This window comes from Ictalurus punctatus, chromosome 17 (genome assembly GCF_001660625.3).
Source record: "Ictalurus punctatus breed USDA103 chromosome 17, Coco_2.0, whole genome shotgun sequence".
NCBI classification, from domain to species: Eukaryota; Metazoa; Chordata; class Actinopteri; order Siluriformes; family Ictaluridae; genus Ictalurus; species Ictalurus punctatus.
Genome location: NC_030432.2, coordinates 8,291,006 through 8,315,223, shown reverse-complemented (window position 1 = coordinate 8,315,223; position 24,218 = coordinate 8,291,006). Strand labels below are relative to the sequence as shown.

At 38.3% G+C, this 24,218-nt stretch overlaps 1 protein-coding gene across 1 annotated transcript; it reads right to left on the bottom strand.

The window, feature by feature from the left end:
* Positions 1-10,307: 10,307 nt before the first annotated feature.
* On the bottom strand, positions 10,308-16,406 carry ankk1 (ankyrin repeat and kinase domain containing 1). The gene is made up of 8 exons (XM_017491534.3): positions 16,118-16,406; positions 15,566-15,839; positions 14,594-14,745; positions 14,250-14,299; positions 14,005-14,160; positions 13,029-13,150; positions 12,777-12,807; positions 10,308-12,692 (listed from the first exon to the last, which is right to left on the bottom strand). Exons 1-8 carry the CDS (start codon positions 16,315-16,317, stop codon positions 11,431-11,433), a joined length of 2,247 nt encoding a protein of 748 aa, XP_017347023.1. The 5' UTR covers positions 16,318-16,406; the 3' UTR covers positions 10,308-11,430.
* Between the last annotated feature and the right edge of the window lie 7,812 nt (positions 16,407-24,218).

Genomic DNA, 24,218 nt, shown 5'->3' with positions numbered 1-24,218 from the left:
AAAGGGACAAGTCGAAAATTACTGCTTTGTCCTGCGGACACTCAAATCACTCTCTTCAAAGTGAAAGCAAATGGAAGTTTGGATGTAATGAAAGACTTCACTACCCCTTATACGCCTTTCAAAAGCTCTAGACTTTCGATTTTGAAAGAATCCGAACGAGGCCAGTCAGGCAGAAAATTACACTGATCCAACTGCAGCTACAGAAGGTAACAGATAGGAGAGGATTAAACAAGCTGTTTGGAGATATTACTGTTGCTGTTAGATGCATGACCAGAAAAAAAAAAAAAATCACGTTTTATCCCAAAAGTATTGAGTCATGTTGAATCCCTTCATAATTTCTAAACAATGGTTGCTGCTGAACCAGAAAATCTGGGCATGTACTCTATAAGTAGAGGCAAGTACAGAGACCTAGTCAAAATGCTGAACGAATAGAAAACAGTTATGAGACCTTTCACCTCAAAATGTGTTTTTTTCTAGAGAGAACAAACTGTCCACTTTATTAGGAATACCTGCACATTCCTGCAGTTATCTAATCAGCCAAACATGTGGCAGCAGCACAGAAGGCATAAACACAGACACAGATCAAGACCTTCAGTTAATGTTCATATCAAAAATAAGAATGAAGAAAAAGTGTGATCGTTTGACTTTGATCATGGTATGGATGATGGTACCAGAAGAGCTGGTTTGAGTATTTCAGAAACTCCTGGGATTTTCACACACAAGAGTCTCTATAGTTTACACAGAATGGTGTGAAAAAAAATAAAATATCCTGTGAGCCTGCAGGCAGAAACACCTTGTTGATGAGAGAGATCAGAGGAGAATGACTAGACTGGTTTGAACTGACAGGAAGTCTATAGCAACTCAAATTCTTTACAACCTTAGTGAGCAGACAAGCATTTCAGCATGATCAAAACATCAAACGTTGAGGTGGATGAGCTACAACAGCAGAAGACCACACTGTTTTCCACTCCTGTCAGCCCAGAGGCTATCATGGTCACAGACTTGCTCAAACTAAACAGATGAAGTTAATAAATAAATAAATAAATAAATAAATTATTTAACTGGAATCTTTAATCAGGTGATTTCTTTAAAATCTTCAGCTGTCCAGTTTGTGTGAGTGATTATTTGAGTTGCTATATCCTTCCTGGGCACTCAAATCTGTGACCTCTCTTATCAACAAGGCGTTTCCCCCCACAGAACTGTCACTCACACAATGTTTTTTTGTTTGTTTGTTATTGGCACCATCCTGCATAAACTGTTGTGTGTGAAATTCTCAGGAGATCAGCAGTTTCTGAAATACTCAAACCAGCCCATCTGGTACCAACATCCATGCCACGGTTAAAGTCACAGAGATCACACATTTTCTTCATTCTGATGTTTGATGTGAACATTAACTGAAGCTCTTAACTTGTATCTGCATGGTTTTTTATTTTTATTTTTTGCATTGTGCTGCTGTCACATGATTGGCTGATTAGATACCTCCCTCTCCCTCTCTCCTTCTGTCGAGCCACACATGATTTTATGGAGTTGCCAGTGATCCTGACCCTTTCTGCTCTCCTTACCTGCATGATCCATCCTGATGTCCTACCTCTGAATGGAGCTCTCATTAACTGGAGGCTATAGCCTGGAGATTGCTGAGGATGGTACCGCTTGAAGTACCATGGAAATGGTTTTGGACCTCAAGGACATTCTCACTGTGGTTGCTGGGACTACGGTTGCTGCTATGGCCTTGAGACTGCAATTCACACATGCAGTTTTGCACTCAGGTCTCCTTTAGTGAACAGTGGACTAGTTCAACAAACAGACTTCATATAAAACCGTAATGAACCTTCTTTTACTTTCACATTATCCATTGTTATCCAGACGAGGATGGGTTCTCTTCTGAGGCTGGTTCCTCTCAAGGTTTCTTCCTCATATCATCTTAGGGAGTTTTTCCTCGTCACCGTCGCCACCGGCTCGCTCAATAGGGATAAATTCACACACTTAAAATCTGTATCCTGTGTTTATTTGTTTCTGTAAAGCTGCTTTGAGACAATGTCCATTGTTAAAAGCTCTATACGAATAAAATTGAATTGAATTGAATAACTGTATGAATGTACAGCTGTACATCCCATCTTCAAAAAACAGCTAAAGACCCACCTCTTCCGTGAACACCTAACCAACCCATTAAAATTTTTTTTTTTTTTTAAAATTACTCCGGCACTTAAACCTCTACTCTGCGCATTTCCCTTCTTCTGGAACTCAATTAAAAGATCTTGTATGGTAGCACTACTTGTACTGTTTTCTGCTTGATATATCACTTTGCTTGTATTTTCTCATTTGTAAGTTGCTTTGGATAAAAGTGTCTGCTAAATGAATCAATGTAAATGTAATGTAAGTGTTCCTAATAAAGTAGATGGTGGTTGTATTTTACACTATAAAATTAATTTTCAAAGATCAGTCTCTAGATTTAGAAGAATTATTAGTCAGTGTTTTTTTTGTGATTTTCCTCCTCTGGAAACACTGCATTAATTTTTCACAGATTTTATTTATTTTACCACTTATGTCTTATTACTTCAAAACATAACAGGCTTCCAAAATCCTGTTAAGAGTGAAATTTCTTGGAAGCTTCTGGAAAGTTCTATAGCTCCTCAAAAACAAAAACAAAAAATCTCTTTTGCTTGGTTTGGATTCATGTGAAAGTGTTTTGAGAAATGAATACGTTTCAGCACAGATACAAACCCAGTTGTCTTTTAAAGAAAACAAGTTAAATTCTTAAATAAAATGGTGTCTGCTAAGCTTTAGGTGCCTTTACTTTAGCTATCCAAACTTCCCCAAGGAAACAGCTTCTTTCTATCAATAAACACAATACAGCTATTGAAACAGTAATTTTCTATTTGTGAAACAGGAGTACATGTTTTATACAATTTGTGTAAACTGTATTAGAGCTACAGCTCTGATCGTCAGGTTCTTTACCTTTTCAAGGGAGTCTGTGAACAGAATTGCAAAACTGCCTTCATGGAGAAGGAAGAATGCGATACTAGATCCAAATTTGGACAAATAAGGGTGCTATACAGGGCAGCTATATTTTACTGCATACTGAATGCGATAGCCTTTATCATGGGAATGCACGAGTGCTGCTCCACAGTGATATCTACAAAGCAGCTGCCTGCTGAATGGACCCCAATTATAATATCACATGTTACACAAACAAGATACACCCCAGTCCTGCACAACAGAGAAAAGCTTAAGCACATATACCAGCTCCAGTGTACAGAATTAAAAATTTAGTGAGATTCACACATGAATAGGGCAAATATGTTTTTCATCAGTAAGGTTGGGTTTAAAGCATGGTGTAATTGACCCCACAAGGTGCATACAGTATTTACCATTTACTCTACTAGTGTCCCAGTTCCAATCATGTACAATTCCAGTTCACATATGTTGCCAAATGCAGTGTATTTCACCTTACAATTCCATGCACAAATATAATTTTTTACAATATAAATGCTTCATTATCATTTCAAAGCTGAAAAATTGTGTTTTTCTGCCGATAACATATTTCTGCTTTAAGAAACAATCAATATATTTCATCAAAACCGCATGTTGGGTAAGAATCCAATTTAACATTCATGGTGATAAAAACAGTCAGTCTTAAACCTCACTAGCTAAGTGTGCTTTCCTCACATACTGAATGTCAAACTTTTGATTATGTTGCTGGATATTTATGTGCCATAAGGTGAAAAAAACATAAGCTTAATCAATTCTGGTTATAATAAGACACTGAAAATGCCTGTGATGCTCCCACTATACAGTGCTGCTTAAAAGTTTGTGAATCTTTTAGAATGTTCTATATTTCTGCATAAATATAACCTAAAACATCATCAGATTTTCACACAAGTCATAAACGCAGACAAAGAGAACCCAGTTAAACGAATGAGACAAAAATATTATGCTTGGTCATTTATTTATTGAGGAAAATTATCCAATATTATATAACTGTGCGTGGCAAAAGCATGTGAACCTCTAGGATTAGCAGGTAATTTGAAGGTGAAATTAGAGTCAGGTGTTTTCAATCAATGGGATGACAATCAGGTGTGAGTGTGTTTTATTTATAGAACAAGGATCTATCAAAGTCTTTTCTTGTATGTGGACTTGAATCATCGCATGAATAAAGGAGATTTTTGAGCACATCAGAAAAAAGGTTGTTGATGCTCATCACGCCGGAAATGTTTACAAAAAACATTTACAAAACATCTCTAAAGAGTTTGGACTCCGCCATTCCCCAAGTCAGACAGATTGTGTACAAATGGAGGAAATTCAAGACCATTGTTATTCTCCCCAGGAGTGCTCGACCAACAAAGATCAATCCAAGAGCAAGACGTGTAATAATCCATGAGGTCACAAAGGAGCCAGAGTAACTTCTAAGCAACTAAAGGCCTCTCTCACATTGACTAATGTTAATGTTCATGAGTCCACCATCAGGAGAACACTGGTGTGCATAGCAGGGGTGCAAGGAGAAAACCACTGCTCTCCAAAAAGAGCATTGCTATCCATCTGCAGTTTGCTAAAGATTACGTGGACAAGCCAGAAAAAATGTTTTGTGGATGGATGAGACCAAAATAGAACTTTTTGCTTTTTGAGAAGCATTTTGCTTAGAGAAAGGAAAACAATGCATTCCAGCATAAGAACCTTATCTCATCTGTAAAACATGGTGGTGGTAGTATCATGGTTTGAGCCTGTTTTGCTGTATCTAGGCCTTCGACAGTTACCCGAAACTTAGTTGCAGTTATTGCTGCACAAGGGAGTCACACCAGATACCGAAAGCAAAGGTTCACATACTTTTGCCACTCACAGCAATGTAATATTGGATCAGGTTCCTCAATAAGTAAATGGCCAAGTGTAATATTTTCGTCTTTTTTTTTTTTTTTGGTTTGTTTAATTGGGATCTCTATCTACTTTTCGGAAAATCTGATGATTCTTTAGGTCAATGTAGAAAATACTAAAGGGTTCACAAACGTTCAAGCACCATTGTAGCCTCAGATTCCTGTTCTTGGCTGATAGGAGTAAAATCCGACATGGTCTTCTGTTGTTGCCTACCCACCTGTTGTGCATTCTGAGATATTACTGATGTTCACCACAGTTGTAAAGAGTGGTTATTTGATTTACTATAGCCTTCTTGTCAACTTGAACCAGTCTGGCCATTCTCTTCTGACCTCTCTCATCAAGGACTGCTGCTTAATGGATGTTTTTTGCTTTTCACATTATTCTGTGTAAAATCTAGAGATTTTGTATGTTAAATTCTCAGAAGATTAGCAGTTTATGAACTACTCAAACCATCAAGCACCAACTACCACAGTTAAAGTCACAGAGATCACACTTTTACCTTATTTTGATGTTTGATGTGAACATTAACTGAAGCAATTGACCTGTATCTGCATTTTATGCATTGTACCGCTGCCATATGATTGGCTGATTAGATAACTGCATGTGAGTGTATTAATATTTCAATGATACAGGCAAACTTGAAGCTTGCTGTTAGGGAGGAACGAGGAGGAAGGAGAGGAGAAAAGAGGCAGGTAGAGGAAGTTCCCACAGTGCAGTGCTTATAATGACATGCTCAGACAAGGCTAAAAACCTGGAGGACGAAACCTTTAGAAATTATATATATATATATATATATATATATATATATATATATATATATATATATATATATATATATATATATATATATATATATAGAGAGAGAGAGATAGATAGATAGATAGATAGATATAGATAGATAGATAGATAGATAGATAGGAATAAATTACTTGATAAAACAAATATAATTCATTTTAAAATTCAATTTGATCCTAAATTTATTTTTGTATGAGGTTTTTTTCCTTCATTTATTATTTCCTGTATTTATTTTTACATTGATTTATATTCTTTTTAACTTTCATTCATTTTTCCCATTTATTTTTTAATATTTATTTATTCCCGCATGTATTTATTTCCATATTTATTTATACATTGATTTATTTTGACTTTTCTGTGTTCAATATGGACATGAGGGAGGCAGTCCCTACGCAGCTCCAGTGCATCATTGGTTGAGAGCTCATGTATAAGCATCAAGTGTAAGAGAATAAATCACAAACTTACTAAAATGTAACTAAATATTATTTCTATTTGCTTGATTAAGCCATTTATTCCTTTACTTATTTTCCTATTACATTTATTTATTTATCTATCTATCTATTCATTTATATATTTATACATTTATTTTCAATTTCTGCAGGTTTGGTCCCCATATCACCCTCTCTATAGACAATTACACTTGGCCAGCTGAGCCTGGGGCAGGTGCTGTGTTTGTTTTTCTAATGTGTTAATAAAGTCACTCCCGACAGACCGTGCCTGGCACTCCACTCAGCCAAAGCTGCACATCACTTATTCATTTAGCAGTACCTATACTGTCACAAATTATGAGCAGAAGCAATTCGTCTAGTCTCCTGGACAATCATCTGGGGTGATAGCTGTGATTCATGTCTGTCTATAATTCCTGAATAAGTATTGATTTATTGGGTGTCTTTGCATTATTATGGAAAATAATATTTTCATTCATAGTTGGATCAAAAAACCCAGAGACATAAAGCTTGATAGAAATGACTCATAGGAAAGACTTGTATGTCTAGAATCATAAATAACTAGAAAGTCTGCAAACACTGGGGTTCATTTTAACTTCACTTGGAGCAACTTGGTGCTGTTTTAACAAAGGATGATTTGTGAGGGTAATATCCTCTGGTGAGAGATCAATGAGGATTATAAAAATGTGATTTTCTTTTCTTCTTAAATCATTCCACCGTTCAGCAAAATTTAAAAGTCCCCATATAATTTTTTTTTTTTTTTTTTTGGGGGGGGGGGGGGGGGGGGGGACCTTGAAATCCTGTTTAAAATATAATCCATTTTTCAATTTCAGAGAATAAAAGAGGTTTTCAAGTGGATGAAAATCACCCAGACTTCAAAATTAAGCATTTGATTGAAACAGTCATGCCTCAATATTAAAAGGATTAAATTAAAACACACACATAGCTGGGTGCTCATTCTCCACATTTTCTACATAAAGAGTGTCATAAATAGTGTGTAATAAATAGATTTCACAGTTCAGAACCATCTCAGTGTACGGTCGCCTGTTTACTGTGTAATATATCACTGTATGTTAGTGTTAATATGATCGTATGAACACCATCATTAATACCGGAAAGTAAATTCTGTGGTGCTACGAACAAATTCTTTAGTGGCTAAGATGTATACTAGGCTTATACCAGTAAGTAAGTAAATAAATAAATAACATAACACAGGGCACCGGAATGGATTTTTAGACGGTGCTGTGATTTACTAGGGCATCTAGTTAGCATTTGACAAGAATAATAAAACAAGCCTCTCAACTAAAGCCATTCAATATCTCTGGTTCTCCTTTGGGGGAGATTGTCAATGCACATCAGGAAGCTAAGGTTCTGTTGTTATTATTAAAGTTTTTAATGCCACTCTTAGTCTGGACACTGAAAATATTACAAAGTAACACTTCTGTAATATAAACAAAATTCTTCTTAGTATATTATCATGTAATGTACAATACAGCTAATTAGTTAGTTATCCTCTCCTCTCCTGGCACAGCCATCATGTAATAACATGTAATTGCATGCTGTTAAGGCTTGTTTCAACAATGAAGTCCATTCTAGTTTGATATTTTCTTGATCAAAACTTCATGCATGCTTGGAAGGTCGGAACTGCCATTTAGATTACATTTACATTTACATTTATTCATTTAGCAGAGGCTTTTATCCAAAGCGACTTACAGAGGATGTTTTCTTCTTGTAAATTTGTCACTTTCAATGGATGTAAAAAGTCTACACAACCCTGTTAAAATGCAGGTTTTTGTGATGTAATTAAAATGAAACCAAGATAAATCACATCAGAACTTTTTCCACCCTCAATGTGAAATTATAACGTATAAAAATTAAGTGAAAAACAATCTGGAACATTTAAGAGGAAAACAGGAAAAATAAAAAAAAGTTATAGTAACCTGGTTGCATACGTGTGCACAGTCTTTTATTACTGAGAATGATATTATTGTTCAGAATGAACCAATCACATTTAATCTCATGTTCAAAAGTCATTATCATACAGCTGGCATCAGTGAGATTATTCTGATTAACCCCAACTAAAGACCAGCTGTTTCTGTAGGATTTTCTTCAAATCGTCTTGGTTTCATCTGACTGCTGAGGCCATGGACCACAAAGAGCTTACAAAGCGTGCATGGTATCTCATTTGTTGAAAGGTATCGATCAGGAGAGGGGTATAACAGAATTTCCAAAACATTAGATGTATCATGTAACACTGTAAAGCCCATCATCAACAAGTGGAGAAAATGGAGCACCACAGTGACACCACCAAGAACAAGACATCCCTCCAAAATGTATAAAAAGGACAAGACAAAACTTACCAGGGAGGTTTCCAAGAGATCTACGGCAACATTAAAGGAGCTGCAGGAATATCTAACACGTACTGATTACTCTCTGCATGTGACAACAGTCTCTTATAATCTTCGCATGTCCAGGCTATTGGGGTAGGATGGCTAGATGGAAGCCCTTTCTCACAAAAAATATCCAAGCCTAAAGAAACTAAATCACCCCAAACCATGTGGCAAAATGTGTTATGGTCTGATGAGACCAACTTCAAGAGTTATAATAATTTCATAATTCCAAAAGGTATGTTTGGTGCAAAAACAAAAACAGATCACCAAAAGAACACTAAACCTATGATGAAGCATGTTGGTGGCAGCATCACGCTTTAGGGTTGATTTTCTTTAGCCAGAACTGGGGCTTTTATTGAGGTGGAGGTAATCATGAATAGCTACAAATACCAGTCAATTTTAGTGCAAAACCGTCAAGAGTCTGCTAGTAAACTAGTAAGGAATTTCACCTTTCATCACAACATTGACCCAAGGCATACATCCAAATCAACAAAGGAATGGCTTAACCAAATGAAGACCAATGTTTTGGAATGGCCTAGCCAGAGCCTAGACCTAAATCCAAGTAAAAATCTGTGGGGTGACCTGAAGCAGGCTGTGCACAGGAGATGCCCTCACAATTTGATGGATCTAGAATGTTTTTGCAAGAAAGAGCAGGAAAATATTGCCAAGTCAAGATGTGCCACAGTGATAGACTCTCACCCAAAAACACTGAGTGGTGTATTAACTATTAGTTTAGGGGTGTGCATACTTGTGCAACTAGGTTATTGTAAATTTTTTGTATTTTTAATTTTTCCTCTAAAAAAGTTTGATTGTTTTTCACTTGCATACATTGCAATAATACGTTGCAGTTTCACGTTAAAGGTGGGAAACGATCTGACATGATTTATCTTAGTTTTATTCTTTTACATCACAAAAACTTGCCATCTTAACGGGAGTGCAGACTTTTTTATATTCACTGTACATTAATCTCTTGTATAATAATGCTGGAAAACGCAGCCTGTCACTTTCAAACAGTAATACCAGCTCCTTCAAACTTTTGAACTCATCATGGTTTCTATGGAGCACATAGTGACCTATAAAAACCTCCGAGCTGAGCAATGTCTGACATGTCAAGGTCATACAACATTGCATTTGCATTTAGTTTGAAAAAAATGTGGAGGCATGTGTTTAAATTCCTTGGCTAGGGCCTTCAATCCATTTAATTAATTAAAGTGCACCTATTATGGTTTTTCAAATATTTCAAATCTTTCATGTAGTGTGTTATATAACTGTTTGTGAATGTAAAAAGTCTGCAAAGTTTCACAAATCAAAGCGCACGACAACCGGAGTTATTGATTCAAAAAAGAAGGAACCAATTCTGAACAGCTGAAACGAGTTGTTATTAATTCCAGACTTACTTCCTGTACTAACCTACATAGGTTTGTAAGAAAAAGCCCCGCCTCTGGTCTCCATCGGCTGCTCCTGACAGACGGAGCTGAAAGTCGTTATGGTAGTGAACGTTTCTTTTTCAACACACGCTGACAACGGTAGACCAATCACAACAGACTGGGACATCTGACCAATCAGAGCAGAGTATGCTGTCTGAAAGGAGGAGTTTAGAATGAATCCTATAGAACGGATCATTTAACAAGTCGTTTGTGAAACTGCGGGGGAAAAAGGAAATGCTGCGTTTTAAATTATGAGCACATTAAAGTGTTTTTTTTACCTTGGATGTATGAGACCTTTAAAACAAAATTAGGCACATTTCATAACCATAATAGGTGTGCTTTAAGAAAAAAATACATTTAAAAACACCTTTTTCTATGAGGTATAGTTTGTATCTTGGAAAACTTTATTTGATAAGAAAATGTGTGATTCACCTCATGTCAACTTCATCACTTGTCCTTAAAATCTTACTGTGATTCATATTACACTGCTTACTATGCTACAACATTATATTTTGGAAGTGCTAGAACTTAAACTTACAGCCTTCTCCTTCCTTTTCTTATACACTAATCCTGTGTTGGTTCTCATACCAGCACGTCTTATCTCTGCACAGCAGCAGCAGCAGCAGGCTGTATATTATGCATGATAGATGCTTGATCTTCCATTAAATGAACAGAGAGATAACTAATTTATTGATTATTATTGCTCATGAATTCTTTTCTGAGCAAGCCCTTTAAAATTGCATCGGCAGGATTCCTCTTGTACGGGAGATACAATGAGTCAGTGTGTATTCACTGCACGTTTCAACATGTTCTCACACTTGATAGTAGGAACAATTTGCTTCATATGAAAAGTTTCCAAGGGGTGAGTAAGTGTTCAGTATGATATCACTCGAATCAAATCGCACATCGCTGTCGTTTGTTCAGGATTTGTTGATTTTTCATTAGATCAGAAGTCTACAAGCTTCTCAGAAGAAGAAACAATAGTATACAGTGTTATTGTTTAAAATGTAGCTCATTGGCTCTGTCTATAAGGTAGAGTAGAAGAGGGAGGAATGCAGTCAAAGCAGTTGTGAACTCTCTGACATGTACTGTACATAGTTTTAAAGGAATGGAATGTTATGAATGACCTACATTCCTTTGTAACAGAAGAGAATATCTAGGTGAACGCAGTAATAAACTCCTGTGGAAGATAGTTCACACAATTGTGACACTGTAAAAGTCCTCTGAAACCATATTCAACTATTACCAAATACAGCTTAGAGGAAGTGCTCATAGAAGAATTCATTCACAATAATGGGTGAGCGATACAATAAGGGAGGCCTTTTCATCACATTATGAAAATGCCCCTGAGCCAAATCAATAGGAACACTTTTAACAAAAAAAATATATGCAGAGAGACGCAATCAATAGGCGAGATCAATGCAGCCCTTCATCCTTTTCCAGTGCCGGATGTTATTTGCCATTATGTGTAGGCTTTGACTGTCTATCCTAGTCACCTTGTCTCACCTAGTCTTCTAAGTGCTTCAGTAACTGCATCATCTCCTCATTGCTGCCTTGCCGAGCCAAATCTAATGCTGTATACCCTTTGCAGTTGACTATGTCCTTATCTGCACTATTCATCAGCAGGGCTTTGACAATCGGGACGCTGCTCGACTGCACAGCCAGATGCAGTGGTGTGTCCTTGCTGTTGTTTTGCATGTTGACGTTGGCATGCCCAGCAATGAGCAAGAGCACGTTGGCAAAGCTGCTGTTGTGGCACGCTAGATGCAGCGGTGTCCAACCTCCATCCTCAGCCATATTTGGGTTGGCCCCGGCGTTTATCAGCACCGAGACAACTTCATCATGTTGGTGGTGGCATGCAAGGTGCAGTGGCGTCCACCCTCCTTCACCTTGCGTGTCCACAGAGCCACCGTTCTCTTCCAGAACCAGCAGCGTCTCTGAATGTCCCTTGAGCGCTGCCAGGTGCATGGGTGTCCAATTTTGGCACGTCCTGACATCAGCGTCCTCGCCGTGACTCAGCAGGAGCCTGCAGATGCCTGTGAAGCCTTGGAGGGCTGCAAAATGCAGGGCGCTGTAAGTCCGTTTGTCTTTGCGCTTCACGTCTGCTTTGCTATTCACCAGTAGCCGTACTATCCTGAAGTGGCCCTGTTCAACTGCTAGGTGCAGCGCGGTGGATTGAGAGTTATCTGTCCTATTTGGGTCAGCTCCTTTGGCCAGTAAGACCTTGGCAATGCGCAGGTGACCGTACTCACACGCTGTGTGGAGTGCCGTCCTTCCGGATTGTCCCTCTTCTTCGTCTACATTGCTCAAGCGAGAGAGAAGATGGCGCACAATATTCTCATGACCATTTTGAGCAGCAACGTGAAGAGGCGTCCATCCTTCTTTGTCTTTCACATCAGCGGTGGCTTTGGCATCTAGTAAGAGGTGAACAGCACGGTCGTCTCCACTCTGTGAGGCGAAATGCAGCGGCGTCCACAGGTCTTGTTCAGGGATGTTGACATCGGCACCATGTTCCACAAGCAGGCTGAAGGTCTCGTGATACTTCTTCAGCAATGCGACAACAAGTGGTGTGTATCCGTTGGCACACTGGCAGTTCACTGACGCCCCATGATTTAACACCAGCCTAACGCATTCAGTGTTGCCGCTGGCGACGGCATAGTGAAGGAGCGAGTTGTCATTTTTGAAGAGCATCGAGACATGCTCCTTCTTTAAGACATTTTTGAAGGTTTCAAAGTCCTTGTGTTTCAAGTAAGACACAATGTCTTTATCTGTTAGCAAGATGGATACAAAAGATTGTTTCAATCTTTGGAGCTAATTTGAAATACAGAATACATTATATTTGAAAAACCAACCTGAATGTCCATCGGGTGTATCGTTTGAGTCCTGGAAGAGAAAAGGTGCAAAGTGAATTATTCGTTATGATGGAGGAAAAAAATAGAAAGGGAAAAACAAGTTTGAAAAATACACCTAATATTAGATCTGTACTGTATTAGGTCTAGACTGAAGGCCACAAGGGAACTAGTGAGAAAGTGGCAGGGATTTAAGTTTAAGCTGAGATTTAATTTTTCTGCTGACAGTGTGCTACATGGCCAAACATTACTTACTCCTCTCGGCAAGGCTGACAGAGACTTTTCAATTTTACGTGATCTCTTCTTTATCTCCTTGCCTGGAATCTTGTCTGGGAGTTTCAGGACATCACTTAGAGCTTCAGTCAGCCACACCGTCTCTGAAGAATAACAGATATCATCCTGCCTTTCGGCTCACGAAAAGCACACTGCAGAAAATACACTTTGCCCTTTTATTCCAAAAGAATTTCATTTGGCTCAGTTTAACTTTCTAGAAAGTCCGGTAAAATCCTGTGCTGGTGACCTCAGACTTTGTGCATCTGCATCTGTGATTATTTTAATGGATTTTTTTTTATGTTTATTACGATACATAATATTTAATTGGCCTTCAAACGAGTTGTAACCTCTGAGCGACTGGAGTGTCTTAATCAAACAGTGTCTTAATCAAACACGCATAAAACTGTAGTGCTGAGCAAATAACCGTGCTAATCACATTTTTAGTAAGCTGATATCAAGGTTTAATTACATTCAGCTCATTAGTCTTTAACACTCTAACACTCTATACAAGTGGGTTTAACATTTGAATGTTTTTTTTGTTGTTGTTTTTTTTTACTCCTTAAGCCTATTTATGCCCATGTCCACAAAACTCTACCGCCAGGATCGGTGGCCCATAGAGTGTCAATAAAATGACTGACAGGAGGCACATTCAAACACAAACAACCCTTCCAGACCAGACTCAGCATCTAAACATTGGGGGGGGGGGGGTTGTTTGTTTGTTTGTTTGTTTGTTTGTTTGTTTCCCCCCCATTGTGTTCTACATACAGTATCTTCCATGTTATGTACAAGAAATGAATAAAAAAATAATAATTCATGACATATTTACCTCAAATTTTATTTGATACTTCACTAAACTTAGAATCAAAACAGAACATGGATGAGTTCAACAACACTTTCTTTTTTATACTCTGAAGCCCTTCTGAGTGAACGTAAAAAAACAAACACAGGCGTGTGTTACCAGAAAAAGCTGGCCGTTCGCTGGAGTCTTGACACCAGCAGGCTTGCATTATGCTGATCATCTCCTCACACTCAGGAGGCTTGTCATCTGGGACCATCTCCACATTGGGCCTTTTGCCAGATGTCACTCTGATCAATATTTCAGTCATATTCATTCCTGCATCAAAGAGCAGAGAATTAAGGATCTGTGATACAAAAGGTTTATACACAGACACTTTAGGATCTGAAATTAGGATGCAGATGTACCGCAATACGGCCTCTTCTGGGTCAGAATCTCCCACATCACCATGGCGAAGCTGTTGTTAAGGAAGAACAGATAGCATCCTTGATCAGGCAAAGCAAATGCATAAACATGGTGTAGTGTTTAGAGTGGGTCTATTTCTTTAAGTGGAATCACTCCCCTAAGCATTGATCTCTGTTAGGTAATTAGCCATGCGTATTGATATCTTTTTCTGTCTTGTTCTGGTTAATACACAAGTTAACCTTACCTCCGAGTGTCTGCTTTCTTTTTCTCAAGTTGTAGTCTAGTTCAAAAGATACAACACATGTGCTTTAACTTTATAAAGTCTGCATGCTTTTTGGAGTCTCACCTGTAAACATCATATTTGGAAGTAGGAGGTTCAGCGTTCAGGCTGAAAGTCTCTGGTGGGACGTAGCTAATGTTTCCCCTTGCTGCCAAATGCTCAATGAATTCTGTCTTGTTAGAAGAGTCGTCCGATTTAATTATCCCAAAATCTGAAATCTTACAGAAGATAAAAAAACTTTTTTCAGGAAATGTTTTGCTAATGAAGTCTGTTTTTAAGTCTCTGTGAATTGGATTTAATAATTCACAAATCCAGGAATTCTGCAAAAGTCCATTTTGCGCAAATGAAGCATCAGATGAAATATAAGCTGCATGAGCAACAAAACTGTTATAGGGAAATAATCAGTGACAGGGAGATGTGATCCCACCTTACAGTTGACTATTTTGTAATGACAGCACGCCCAGAAGTGTTTTATTCCTCTTATAGCACAGCAAATTGCCGACAAGTGCAATTTTTTAAATTTATTAATTAACATCACAATTGTTATCCATTTATAAGCACATTTAATGTTGTGGAACGTCTGCAAATTATTATTTACATTATACAGTCATTCCCTTGTCATCGTCTCTTTTTTTCTCTCTCTTTAAGATGAATAAGATTTAAAAAAAAAAAAAAATGCAGCTTATCGTGTTACCAGTACAAAGCCCTCTGTCCTCAAGACTTTCCAGAACTGCAAACTTCAAATTATTTCTTTACCTCTCACTGTCACAAAGAACTAACACTGAAGACTCCTTCCAAAAATGCTAAATAAACTTGCTTACCATATCAATAATGACACATTTTTAATCCATTTATGTAGAGAGTCCACCATAAAAGTCCCTGAGTAAGTTGTTACTATAGAAACAATAACATATTAGAAGAAGCCTATTAATATAAACCTTGCACCTGGTGGTACTGTTCGAGCCATGCTGTTATAGAAAATGAATCAACACCTCCTTATTTGTGAATTCACCAGCACTACTGATTATAATTATGCACCTTAACATGAAGATGATCATCAAGAAGGATGTTGGATAGCTTGAGGTTCAGATGAAGGAGAGGTGGCTTCATGCTGTGCAGGAAGTTCATGCCCATGGTCACCTCATGGATCATTTGGAACTTCTTTGGCCACATAAGAGCATGGGTTGTGAGAAGAGTATCCAGGGATCCTCTGCCCATGTACTCCATCACGCTCGAGTCTTTGCACAGCCCATAAATAGTCATCAAGTATTTAAATTTGATCTTCCCTATTTTGGAGACCTGCAACATGTTCCTAGGAGAAACAGATCACATGACATAATCTGAAGCACATACAAGTAGGAGTGGTGACTTGTCAGTCTGGATTTAAGCATACAAATCCTCTGAACATTCAGAATGTTAAATCATGATGGAAATATAATTTAAAGATAAAATGACATCCAGATTTCTGTAAAGCTGCTTTGTGGCAATCTCTATCGTTCAATGAGCGATACAAATAAAGCTAAATCCAATGAAATTGAATGGAAATCATTTGCAGTTTTCAATGTTATTTCAGTGTCTGTATAACCGTACCTGTAATCACTGGAGTTAATAAAAGTCTTAACGGCACATTTTTCCCGCCACAGCTTGAGCTTGACTTTGTACACACGGCCAAACTTGCTTTCGGAAATTTTCTCCCAGTCTACTTCAAATTCTTCTTTTTTAAAATATGTAAATCTCTCCTGAGTGAAGGAATCAAGATGCTCACTTTTCCGTGAAGTAGGTTCTGCCATTTTGAGGTTTTCTAAACTCAAAATTCTGTAGCACTCAACACCAAGCTATATCTTCTCTTCAACAACTTCACCAACTAAAAACTGGTCTGGGAGTTACAGTAGGAGGAGTTTAGGGTGCTGCTTATTTTCTTAAGAATGTTACTTAGCCGGTTTTTAAGTTGTACAGGTGAGACTGCATAGATTTCCGTTGGGGAAAGGGAGACGGAAATGGAGGCAAAAGTGTGTTTTGAAAAGAATGATAAAGTTTAAGTAAAGTCCTGAATAAAAAGACAAGTACTATGTAAATATTGTAAATACAGTGGAATATGTACTTTTTTTATCTATTTATTTCAGGTATATTAATTGATATTTAGAAAATATAAAAATTCACAACAATTTCAAGTAAAAAAAATTAATTTGGCTATGTTCTGAAAGAATTGTTTGCATAATAAAAAATTTATGCATGAAATTGTGTAAACAAGACAAATGTTACTTTTTTATTGTTATGTTTTATTATATTGTTTTTTGTTTCTCTCCTCTTCTCCCTGTTTCTCTCTCTATCTCCTTCCCGTAAGCAGGAAGTAACCTGACTCCAATGACTGGAAATGTGCTGTGATTGGAGGCGGAGACGATGAGGTGGGGATTTAAGCAGCACCATTCCACAGAGGGCGAGGGTGAGGGTGAGTGTGACGGCGAGGGCGAGCGTCTTCGTCTTCTTGTCTATACTACTGTTACTGGTCTTTGGGATTAGTAGAGAGCTGGGTGCCATTTCCTTTATATACCTATTTTTGTTTTCTCCTGTTTAAGCTAGTTAGAGTATTTTTATTGTACTTTTTTTCCTTTTTCTTTGGGAATTTAGTTAGTTAGTTTCTCCGTAATAGTTAGAGGGTTTGTTTTGCGGTTTTGGCCTTGCCCCCTCTTGAAGCCTTGAAGTCCTCCCATATTAGTAAATAAAAGAACGTGTTTTTGACATTGGATTGTTGGTTTTTGTGAAAGCACTGGGGTTGGGAATTGAACATTGCTGTCTCCACACATCACATCATTTTTATTCTGTTACATGTCCCCTCCAACCCTAGACTACATTTACGACATTTGGCAGACGCCCTTATCCAGAGCAACTTACATTTATCTCATTTATACAACTGAGCAGTTGAGGGTTAAGGGCCTTGCCCAAGGGCCCAACAGACGTAGCTCGGTAGTGCTGGGGCTTGAACTCCTGACCTTCTGATCAGTAACCAAGCGCCTTTAACCACTGAACCACCACTGCCAAAAACGGGGAGGTAGAGACTAAAAAGGGACGTAACTGTTAAATTGTAGTATCCAGTGATTGTTATGCTTCAGTATTATATAAAGAGAAACAGTGCTGTTTATGATCATTTTGCCTTTCAAAGATCAGCATTTGAAACTATAGTACACAGTAGCTACATGTTGCTTTGTCTGTGTGTGTGTGTGTGTGTGTGTGTGTGTGTGTGTGTGTGTGTGTGTGTGTGTGTGTTTTAAAGTTTAATGCACACACTTCAGGCTCTCTGTTTTCATTTGAGAAAATGAATAAAGCTTGCTAAAGGGGATAGTTGGTTGTGACAAGAAACATTAATGATTAAACAAACTGCAGAACTGAGGAATTAGAGTTTGACACTCTGCATGTAGTCACAAATGACTTTTTTGCACATATTTAACAATTTAGTGATTTGCATTAGTATCTTTTAAGTCTGAGTTCAGTTGGCTTGTGATGCGAACTTGTGATTTGATTGTGAATGAACTTTAAAATGTAATAACAGTGTAAGCACACATTAATACTGTTGTAGCTATATTACACTCATCAACCACTTTATTAGGAACACTTATTCATGAAATTATGCAAACAGCCAATCAGGAGGCAGCAGCGTAATGCATAAATGCATGCAGATTCCGGTTGAAGGATTACAGAAACTGCTGATCTCGTGGGATTTTCACACACAACTAGAGTTTACACGGAATGGTGCAAACAACAGAAAACATCCTGTGAGCATCACTTCTGAAGTTACAAACGCCTTGCTAATGAGAGAGAACAGAGTAGAATGGCTAGACTGGCTCAAGATGACAAGAAGGCTACAGGAACTCTGTGAACGCCTCTTCATAACCATGGTGAGCAGAAAAGCATGTCAGAACACACAACACAGTGAGCCTTGAGGCAGATGGGTTACAATAGCAGAAGACCAAGATTAGAAAAAGACCAGGAAGTGTTTTTACTTCAACTGGGAACATTAACTGAGTTCTTGACCTGTAGCTGCATGATTTCATGCATTGCAATGCCGCCACATAATTGACAGTTTGGATAATTTCACAAATGAGCAGGGGTACAGGTGTTCTTAATAAAGTAAATGGGGATTGTAGCTGCTAAGGGAAAATAATAAGTACGGATTTAATGCTGAATTTGTATCAAGGGAATGCAATCCACCTTTAAACATAATCTAAATCTGTATTGCATTTGACTGTGTTGCATCAAATAAACCAAGACGAAATGTCATGCAAGCCACTGCATTTCACCAAATGTTATTATAGCTTTATTGTAACTGTGTTTCAATCCAATCAAATATGACGAATGCAGCACAGTGACTTAATGAAATGTCAGATTTTCCTGGGTCATTTGTGGATATACAGTGCATCTGGAAAGTATTCACAGCGCTTCGCTTTTTCCACATTTTGTTATGTTACAGCCTTATTCAAAAATGGATTAAATTAATTATTTTCCTCAAAATTCTACAAACAATACCCCATAATGACAATGTGAAAGAAGTTTGTTTGAAATCTTTGCAAATTTATTTAAAATAAAAAACAAAAAAAGCACATGTACATAAGTATTCACAGCCTTTGCTCAGTACGTTGTTGAAGCACCTTTGGCACCAATTACAGCCTCAAGTCTTTTTGAGTATGATGCTACAAGCTTGGCACACCTATTTTTGGGCAGTTTCTCCCATTCTTCTTTACAGGACCTCTCAAGCTCCATCAGGTTGGATGGGGAGCGACGGTGCACAGCCATTTTCAGATCTCTCCAGAGATGTTCAGTCAGGTTCAAGTCTGGGCTCCGGCTGGGCCACTCAAGGACATTCACAGAGTTGTCCTGTATCCACTCCATTTGTTATCTTGTCTGTGTGCTTAGGATCGTTGTCCTGTTGGAAGAACCTTCACCCCAGTCTGAGGTCCAGAGCGCTCTGGAGCAGGTTTTCATCAAGGATGTCTCTGTACATTGCTGCATCATCTTTCCCTCGATCCTGACTAGTCTCCTAGTTCCTGCCGCTGAAAAACATCCCCACAGCATGACGCTTCCACCACCATGCTTCACTGTAGGGATGGTATTGGCCAGGTAATGACTGGTGCCTGGTTTCCTCCAGACATGATGCTTACCATTCAGGCCAAAGAGTTCAGTCTTTGTTTCATCAGACCAGAGAATTTTATTTCTCATGGTCTGAGAGTCCTCCAGGTTCCTTTTGGCAAACTCCAGGCGGGCTGTTATGTGCCTTTTACTGAGGAGTGGCTTCCGTCTGGCCACTCTACCATACAGGCCTGATAGGTGGAGTGCTGCAGAGATGGTTGTTCATCTGGAAGGTTCTCCTCTTTCCACAGACACGCTGGAGCGTGTCAGATGGTCAGAGTGACCATCGGGTTTTTGGTCACCTCCCTGACTAAGGCCCTTCTCCCCCGGTCGCTCAGTTTGGCCGGGCGGCCAGCTCTAGGAAGAGTCCTGGTGGTTCCAAGCTTCTTCCCTTTACGGATGATGGAGGCCACTGTGTTCATTGGGACCTTCAATGTTGCAGAAATGTTTCTGTACCCTTCCCCAGATCTGTGCCTCGATACAATCCTGTCTCGGAGGTCTACAGACAATTCCTTGGACTTCATGGCTTGGTTTGTACTCTGACATGCATTGTTAACTGTGGGACCTTATACAGACAGGTGTGTGCCTTTTCAAATCATGTCCAATCAACTGAATTTAGTTGTAGAAACATCTCAAGGATGATCAGTGGAAACAGGATGCACCTGAGCTCAATTTTGAGTGTCATGGCAAAGGCTGTGAAAACTTATGTACATGTGCTTTTTTTGTTTTTTATTTTCAATAAATTTTTATAAAGATTTCAAACAAACTTGGGGTATTGTTTGTAGAATTTTGAGGAAAATAATAAATTTAATCCATTTTGGAATAAGGCTGTAACATAACAAAATGTGGAAAGTGTGAAGCGCTGTGAATTCTTTCCGGATGCACTGTACAGTACATTGAGAGGGCTAGGATTTAGGTTTTTCGCTTTTTATCACAGCACTACACAATGGAGCGCACAACTGACTTGGTAGCATTTAAAGTTATTTTAGCTGTTCTTAAATTCTGACACAAATTCTGAGCTAACGCTGTAGCATTCAGCGTGCTCAGAAAACCGAAGCACAAGCTCTAAGCACAAACTCCTGTCTTCGCCCCTGTATTTTCATTGGTTGTTTCCCATATTTGTGTTCTCAGCTGTCTTATATTTCACCCGTGATTACATTTGCTATTTAAACCCCTCGTGTATCTTGTACGTTGCAAAGTATTGCGTGAGTGTTATCACCATACCAAGCGTTTGCACCTTGTTCCTCGTTTTGTTTCTTAGTCATTGATCTTGTTTCTTGTTTCTCGTTATGTGCCTTGCCTAGTTAATGCCTGTTTGCAGATCGCCTGACCCATTGCCTGTTTCTGACCACGATATTGTCTCATTATTTGTATTTGCCTGCCTGCTTCTCTTTAAGAAACCTCTAATCTGTATTTGCATCCATCATAACCTCCAATACAGTCTATTACGTGACAATTAATCACATTTCCCAGAGCATTCCTTAATCTCTAATGTTTGTATTAATTAAGAATTTGAAAGACATAATGCAAGATGACACTGAAAATAATTACAATTACATTATAAATCTTATACTACTCTACTATAAATTAACCTGACTGATATGTTTATGGTAGAATAATGCAGTGATAATGTGGCTGTTGCAGTTGCAGAGTGTGGAGTTTGATTTAAGTCAGGGCACGGAAAAAATAAATTATGTTAATGTAGTTCAATCACGTGGAATGAATGTATGCATTTGAATTAAGTACAGTGGGGGAAATAAGTATTGAACGTGTCAACATTTATTTCAGTAAATATACCAAAGTCTGGTGAAAATTTTATGTGAAATATATTTACTGAAAAAAATGTTGACATGTTCAATACTTATTTCCCCCAAAGTAAATTCAATGAGCTTTTTTTTTTCAGTATAAAACAATTTATACCACAGAGCTGTGATTTCCTGAATCTCTTCAGAAGGACTTGATTCATTTTCTATAATCACAGCTCTGACAGTAATGCCAACTATCATTCAAATCACAGGTATATTAATGTGCTCATTCTAATACATTATCCATCCTATAGTAACAACTCATTCAGGGACTTGTATGGCCAATTCGCCACATAATATAGGTCTAATAACAAACAATTTTTAAAAAGTGTTGTGATTTAGCAAAAAAAATGTATAATCATTGATATGGTAAAGTTTTATGTAAGAAGACATCTGTTCAACATTTCCGGTTTCTTGCTAAAATGGCAAGATGTAATTGTAAATGTTGGCAAATTGCTATGGTATAAGAGGAATAAAACACTTCACATCAGTTCACAGCACACCACTCTCTCATTGATTATTTTCAGCATCCATATTTAACAGCATGGCCGATTACATTGCATTCCATTCCTTAGATAATGAAGGTTATTTGTTTTATCTTGGTTTATTTTCTTTTTTATCACTATGGAGAAATAATGACTTTCACATTTACTCATAATGATTTAACCATGGCACAGACTCATTTATAACTCTTGTTTTAAAATGAATGAGCAGCCTCAGTCTTTCCTGAGTATCTGTGTTTCAGTTCTGTCTCCGCGCTGCTCAGGTTTCCAGATGGCTGAACTTCCTACACTTTCAATTACAGGAACCTATTAAATGGTTTATAAATAATCATCTCTGTCACATTTTCCCTCTGCTGCCTGAATCTGCCATGCCTCTGGCTCATAACCACCACACTGATGATTTACACACCAAGGTTTCCTAAAGGCGCTGCTTACTTGTTAGAATTTAATTGCTGTACCTCATGTTTTTCATCCAAACGCTGTAGCTGGAAAATTAATAATGACAAACCTTGTGTAATAAAATACAGCCAAACCAAATGCTGTGTGCATGTGTGTAAGACTGAGGGTGTGTGTATGCATTTGTGTATGACTTGTGGAATACAAGAGGGATTACAGGTTTGTCTGACCTGAACATTTATCACATTTTCGCACTGCGAGCTGAAGAAAGCCACAGCTACTCAAGCACAGACTCAGTGTGAACCTGAGAAAGATGTCTATAGACAGACGTCTTGCCAGTTTTTTATTTTTTTTAACTATTGTTGTTTGTTTGCTGATTCAAAGCAAATCTACGTATAACCTACAGTACCAGCATGCCAGGCAAAATGTAATTAATACATGTCTAGGAGTAAATGCATTTGGCATGGCGCACGGTGGCTTAGTGGTTCGCACGTTCGCCTCACACCTCCAGAGTCGGCGGGTTCGATTCTCACCGTGGCCCTGTGTGTGTGGAGTTTGCATGTTCTCCCGATGCTGTGGGGGTTTCCTCCGGGTACTCCGGTTTCCTCCCCAGTCCAAAGACATGCATGGTAGGAAGATTGGTATGTCCAAAGTGTCCGTAGTGTATGAATGGGTGTGTGAATGTGTGTGCACGGAAGGAGCCTCCCCTGGCGCACCCTGGGCAACGTTCAGTATCATACTGCTGAGCGGCTAATCTTTCCACCACGATGGTTCCACTATGAGGTGGAACCTCGACACAAAAAGAAGAAGAAGAAGAAGAAGAAGAAGAAGAAGGAGAAGAATGAGTTGGATGCATTTCAGCTCATGGTACTTTGGCAGCTCTGTCGCTGTTGAGTCTCACACACAGGCATTGTTGTGACCTTTATACATGATGTTTGATACAGAACACATCTATTACATAATACAAAACACACACAAAGAAGAGAGTAATCTGATACTACACCCAGATTCATGACTCACTGCCATCTCATCTGCTTTCCTTCTTTCTCAGAAGGAAGCAAGCCATTAATAACTATATGATCATATTAAATAAACACTACCAGTAAAAATGTCAAGTACATGCTGTGTCTGCAAAAGATCCATCTGCTTCTTTCAAAACAGAGTCAAAAGAAATGCAAGTTTTGCCTGTTTTGCCATACCTGCAGCACAGGCCTTTTTGTATTGCCGATACTGAAAAAAGCAGAGATCCAATAATCACTTTATTTACATGAATGTTATGCTTAAAACATGACACAGCATGGGAAAGCCATTCACGTGCTGAAAGTTTGTCATTTTGTGAAAACTACAGACTTTCCTGAACTGAAATGTTGTTGTATTCCCTTTTTCTGCTTGTATCTCAACCACTAGTAAAGTTCCAGTTCCTCCCAAAAGTAAAACGGAGAAAAACGCATGTAAAAGTTATACCTCAAACGGTTTGACAGCCGGTATCTCATTATAAACTGGGTTGATTAAACTTATGTTCATTTCACTGTGGCAAGTATCAAAGCCTAACCTTCAGCTTTTAGCCATTGGCTAAACATGGCACTGGTTTTACTACAGTGCCATGTTTGTTGAACTGGCTCCAAGGTTAGAAAGTAAATTAAAACATTTCTAGATCATTTTTGTAAAATATATTTATGGTTTCTTAAAGTTGAGGCGAAAAGTATGTTATAGGCAGAAAAATGCCTTCTTTTTTTCACAATTCAGCCACAGCAACATCTCATGGGTTCTCACAGACTGCTACATCATTACAGAAATACCTTTCTTATTTGAAAACACATTTAGTGTAAAAGCCTCTTCAAAGCCCTCTCCAAATGCTATATGGGT